This window comes from Elephantulus edwardii, unplaced genomic scaffold (genome assembly GCF_000299155.1).
Source record: "Elephantulus edwardii isolate Elephantulus edwardi_28Jun2011 unplaced genomic scaffold, EleEdw1.0 scaffold00195, whole genome shotgun sequence".
Lineage (NCBI taxonomy): Eukaryota > Metazoa > Chordata > Mammalia > Macroscelidea > Macroscelididae > Elephantulus > Elephantulus edwardii.
In genome coordinates, this window is record NW_006399945.1 from 3,054,835 (window position 1) to 3,060,834 (window position 6,000).

At 43.9% G+C, this 6,000-nt stretch overlaps 1 protein-coding gene across 1 annotated transcript in view; it reads left to right on the plus strand.

Annotated features, from left to right (window-relative positions):
- The window catches only part of ANK1 (ankyrin 1, erythrocytic), a 131,392-nt gene that overhangs the window by 87,717 nt on the left and 37,675 nt on the right, over positions 1 to 6,000 (plus strand). Inside the window, exons 21-24 of the mRNA XM_006897006.1 lie at positions 1,535 to 1,627; positions 2,078 to 2,150; positions 3,872 to 3,968; positions 5,055 to 5,133. Of these exons, the coding sequence (XP_006897068.1) occupies positions 1,535 to 1,627; positions 2,078 to 2,150; positions 3,872 to 3,968; positions 5,055 to 5,133 (342 nt within the window). The remainder of the gene's footprint in view (positions 1 to 1,534; positions 1,628 to 2,077; positions 2,151 to 3,871; positions 3,969 to 5,054; positions 5,134 to 6,000) is intronic.

The following is a 6,000-nucleotide window of genomic DNA, read 5'->3' on the forward strand; positions in this document are numbered from 1 at the left end:
AGCTTAATAGGTGAAAATGTGTGTGGATCTTACTAGATGAAATACATAGGGATTGAATCAGCTACATCTGGGTAAAGTGGCAGTGATCAGTCTCATCAGTTAGAGTAAGACCATGAACCGACTGTAAATCTGTCACCATGAGGCATAGCCAACAGGATAACACCTAACAGCAACAGTATAAGCAAGTAGAAGTCAGGCAGTCAATAAGAAATAGCAAATCGTTGATGCGTTTATATTGTGATGTTGAAAAATATTGAATATACGAAAGACTGCTAAAAAATGTAAAAATCTATCTTGGAAGAAGTCCAGCCAAATGCTCCTTACCAGCTGGGATGGTGAGACCTTGTCTCACTTTGAACATGCCGTCACGAGAGACCAGACCCCAGAAAAGGTCATCATGCTTCTTAAAACTGGGGAGTCAGCAAAAAAAGAGGAAGCCCCTCAGTGAGATGAATTGACACGTTAGCTACATCAAGGGGGTGCAACACAGCGACAATTTTGAGGATGATAAGGAACAGGCAACATTTTATTCTCTTCTATTTAGACTTGCTTAACAATCACAACTTTCCCTTAAAAGCAGAATGTAAAATATACACATACCCTAATTTTGGGAGCTCTGATAGCCTAGAGGGTAAGGAGCTGTCCTGATAACTCAGTAGCAGGTAGTTCGAATCCACCAGCTGTTCTGCAGGAGAAAAATGGGCAATTTACAGCCTCTGAAAACCCACTGGAGGGTGAGCTATGAGACAGTTATGACTGGAAGGCAAATAAGAACAACCACCACCTTAACTCGGGTGATTTATCATTTTTATTTGCTTGATTATTATTCATCGAGGCGTATTTATTACTTTCACTCTTTTCATGAGGACAGTGGTAGAATTCTCACCATTTGTAGGGGAAATATGGGTCTGAATCCAGGCCAGTGCACTTCAAGCACGTCATTACCCATCCGTCAGGGGAAGGGTACATTTTGCCATGATTCTCTACATATTTCCAGACAACAACAAACGAGGGGGAAAGGTCTGAAAATCTACTTCTGAAAACCTAAGGAGCACAACAATCTGACTCTGTTGTGCACAAAGTCATCATGAAATGGGGACCGACTCAGTGACAGCAAAAGATCACAGTGTTTATTTAGTCACTGACTCAGAGAGTTCTTTGGACATGGCATTGCACTGCACTCTTTATAGTCTTAAAACTGCGTATGGTGACTTTTTCCACCCATTCGTTCCTGGTCTGTTCCCTTGTGACATTTCTTTGCTTGTCCCAGTAATATTTCCCCAGTTTTCATTTCAAGACCCACATGCTCAGTATTCTAGATTTAAAATTCCCCTTGCCTTTGTAGACATGCCCACTAACACATATCGGGGCCTGAAGAAAGCTTTATTTGAGCACAGGGATCTTGTTTTGAACTCTGATCAGATTCTGTCCACTGAGACCCTACTGAATGACCAGAAGGTGAGCCTGTGTATATGCAAGTGAATGAGGGAGCATTCCTTGCTTAGTCTTATGCTCTCTCTGCTTCTCTTCGCAGAATGGAACCACACCTTTGGCAATAGCCAAGCGCCTGGGTTACATTTCTGTAACCGACGTGCTCAAGGTTGTCACTGATGAAACAAGTGTGGTGGTATGTCTACTTCTCCCTCCTCTCACTTCCCTCTCAAACATGCTGCCAACCAATATCATGTCCCTATGGCTTAACCTCCCACAAGTGGAGTAAATTCTCTGGCTGGTAAGAAGTCTAAAGAATGGGAATGGTGGTTCCTCAGACATCAAATGAAGTTGTCCTGCCACCTAGTGGCCAGAGCAGTTGAGGCTGAGACCAGATGTAAGGAGATAAAAGCAAGATGATAATGTGGGAAGAGACTAGGGAAAGGGAAGCTGGAGTTTGCTGCTTATTCTCCTCTTGGTTTCTGCCACACAGCCGTTTGTTTCCAAGTTGAAAGCCCCATAGCTATTGTTTCCTTCATTTGAGATGTCTGGCTCCTCCCCACGGTCTCTGCATTGTGAGCTCCTGTGTTGGTAAAAGGGCCCAGTGCTTCATTTGGGCTGAATCCTCTGCTTCTTTTCATTCCAGTTAGTCAGTGACAAGCACCGGATGAGCTTCCCTGAGACAGTAGATGAGATTCTGGATGTCTCTGAAGATGAAGGTAAAGTCTGGGATAATGAGTCAGGCTGAAGGGGAAAGGTGAGGCCCTGAGCACTCACTCAGTCAGTGGTTCCTGACGCCCGCCATATTGCATTCAAGCGTTCTCATGGACACCCAAATCCTGCAGATCTAAATTGTAACCAGAGATAGCCACTTATAAAAAAGGTTATCTGTTATCAAAAATTCACCTTTAATATCATTTTCAGAGCAGGAAAATTTACAACTCAGAATATAAAATTCCATGAAGCTTCCTGAATAACTATGGTTGTATATATTTGGCTTGTATATCAAACTAGAAGGTAATCCTACTCACATCAATTATCAGAGCTACGAGGAACTATAATGAACTTCTGCGATGCTTTCCTTGTGCTCTGAACAAAGAACAAATTCTTGTAAATTCTGTAGGAATTTCTTCATATAAGTTGCTCTTCTAACGTCAGGGTATCAGTAAGATTTGGCGATATACCTATTATTATAGAAATACTTGAATTTCAGCATCCATGAACCACAGAATACTTTTAGTGTTTTTCCTTCCTGTTGTAATGCCTTATTTCCTTAAGTTTGAAAGTAAATCGTAAAAAAAAAAAAGAAAGTAAATCGTTATGAGGTAGAATAATGAGGCTGGACTGGATTATTGCTACAGTCCATTCTATCTGTGTAGCTCAGTGATGATATGACTTTGCCAGCTGGCTAGTGAAAGCTGTCCTTGTGTGCCCTTTGATAATATATATTTATGCCTCTCACTGAAACTGACTTCAGTCCTGTTCTTCCTTAAACTTGGCTCTTCTTTGCTTTCCAGGAACCGCTCATATAACTATCATGGGTATGAATCGCTTTCTGTTCCCTGTGGTCCTTTCTCACCAGAGTGCATTTCACCCTAAGCAACCCAAGCTCTCACTAATCCATCCCTGCTTTCCACCCTCCTCTGACGGCTAAGCCTTCTGGAGTCGGGAGCTTAACCACAAAAGGAAATTTACAATCATACTATCCATTCCCTGGCAGGTCGTTCCTGCCTGTCCATCTCTGTGTTCGTGCCCATGCCGCTGTGTTTGTGATAATAACTGCATGAGCTGTTGTTATTTCATTCTGTCAGCTCCAGGTCACAAAGCCAGAAAACTCACTGTTAAATGACAGTGAATGAGAGTACAAGGTCAAGGGCCCAGGCTCCAGCTCTAATTCAGACAAGGAGAGAGACACACAAAGAGGTAGTCGAGGTTACCAATAGCTGATTTACCCATAATTTGAACCTCTTTGTCATGGGCTTAGGAAATAATGAGGTCTTAGCTGTGATGATTAGGGGAAAATCCTACAGTCCTTCAAAATGAATGGTTTCAATTCCATTATAGTTGATCCTTCTGTAATGTACGGCATGGAAAGGGCTGGAAGAACTTTCTTTGGTGTCTCTCGACACTTGAGAAGGGCTGTTTGGAAGTAGGACTTGTTAAATTAAGAAAGTTATTCCTAGATATATATATATTTCCCCCCACTTTACAAAGCCTGGTACAAGCTAAAATGTTCATTAGGCTGCCCAGTGTATAAACCAGAGCTAGAGGAACAGGACTGGCCAGAGACATTGCTGATAATCCCCCATGAGCATCAGAGACCCTCCTCCACTCCTCAGGTGCAAGCAGTGAGAGAAGGACCAGGAAAAACACTTTTTAAGAAAGGACAAGGCGTCTGCTCTCTCCGTTCTGCCACTCACTTAAGCTCATGTGGTTCCAGGTGAAGACCTTGTTGGCTCCAAAGCTGAGAAGCAGGATTCCAGGGATGTCGATGAAGAGAAGGAGCTGCTGGAGTTCGTGCCTAAACTCGACCAAGTGTAAGATGTGCTCTCGTGGGATTTGGCCAGTACTCTCAGAGCCAGAAACAGCAGCACCAAGTTCAGGCTTTGGGGGTGCCTTTGACACTGACTGAATGCTGGGTCGGTTGGGCAGTGGGTCCAGATTTGTGTCAGGATTCTCTAGCCCTGTGCCTGAGCTGCAGAGAGGAGACACAGGCCTCCCTGCCGATGCCAAAAGCAGCTCTTCTCTCCCTATAAATTCTTCCCAGGTTTTCCCCTCCCGTCACTCACAGACATGCAGACATGCTTCACACCCTCCCACCACTGTCATGTACTCTCAGTTTGCCAATGAAAGTCCCACTGAGAAAGATTCATGCCTGGAAGGGTTATCAAACTAAATTCTAACACTGCCCATCTTCCTTGGCAGTGAACTACATGAGGTTAAACCCACAAAGGATCTGTGTTGCCTGTAACACCTTTCTCATTTCTTCATGTAACTGGAGATACATTTGGATACAGGAACATTTGGTGAATACATCTAAAATCTTCAACTTTTGAAAGACAGCAACACAGCTTAGTTCCATGTCCGATACAGAAGAACTCTGACTGAACAAGCAGGATGTGAAACTCTAAGGCCATTTTATCAGTTAGTACTTTCTGAACAGCTCTTGAAAAGAAATACAGAAAGTGAACCCTGACCACAAGAAACTTACAAATTGATTTAGTGGGACAAAAATATACACCATATGATCATACAGCAACACAGGATAGTAAGATACTGTGACCAGAGTGAAGGCTCCATTGACAAGGACAATTTGGAGCTACAATAAGGAGTGATCAGAATGGGCTGGCTCGCTGGAGAGACCCTCATTGGGGAAGCACATCCTTCTGCTATGTTTTGAAGGACATTTGGGATCTGGAGAGGCAGTGGGGAAGGGAAGAGGTCTGAAGAGAATAGCCAGCACATGGAAGAGAATAATTGTGATGCATGTGAAAATAAAGGGCTCAGAACGAGATTGGACAGATTATTATGGGCTATAGCCTGTTTGACTAGGGCCTTCCATGTAAGATAGGGGCCGCTTAGAAGGGTCACCTCTTTGACTTCCCAATGTTGCTGGCACACAGGGTGGAATCTCCAGCCATTCCCAGGATTCCTTGTGTCACTCCGGAGACAGTGGTGATCCGATCTGAAGAGCCAGAACAGGTAACAAGGGTTGAGTGTGCAAAGACAGTGATTGTTTGGAATGGCCTATTACGCCGTGATAGGAATTAACCATTGAAAAGCTTTTAGCATTTGCAAGATCCCATCCAATTCATGATTCCATGTGCTCTCTATAGCTCTTCATGCTGTCAGCATGATTATTATCCCATACATTAATGATTCGAGTGTCAGAAAGCCTTGAGGACTGCATAAAAAACCATGGACCTAGTCCAGTGAAGCCCAGAATTGACACCTGAAGCTCTGGTTCTGAAGCCGACGTTCTCACAGCCACAACCCCTGAGACCTGCTTTGTACAGACATGGAAACCAGCTCCGGGTTCTGGGGAGGGGGCCTCGCCTGAGGGAGAGGCAGTGAAGCTTACACCCTCTGTGAAGCTCCGGGAAGGCCATGCACTTCTCTGCTTTCCTTTCATGGCTCTGAACAGCTTCTGCCTCACCTCACTAAGTGGATTATTTGGATCCTAAAAGGTCACTATAGGTGTAAAAGGGCACTCTGGTGGCACAGCCCACAGGGAGTTGCACAGCTAACCCAAAGGCAGTGCTAGTTCAGCCCCACCAGCAACTCCTCGGGGGAGAAAAGATAAGCAGTTTCCTTGCATGTGATTTACAGCCTCTGAAAATCCTCAGAGGATCATCTACGAGGTCATTCAGACTCAAGAGAAATTAATATAAGTATAGATAGAAGAGTGATGTCAGAGATTTGCTCCAAATATGAGGCATTATTCATTGTAGTAACCTGTGTTGTGGCTTCTCGGATACTATTTTAATTTCTCTCTCTCTCTCTCATTTCTCTCTCTTTCTTTTCTCTCTCTCTCTCTCATTTCTCCTCTCTCTCTCTCTCTCTCTCTCT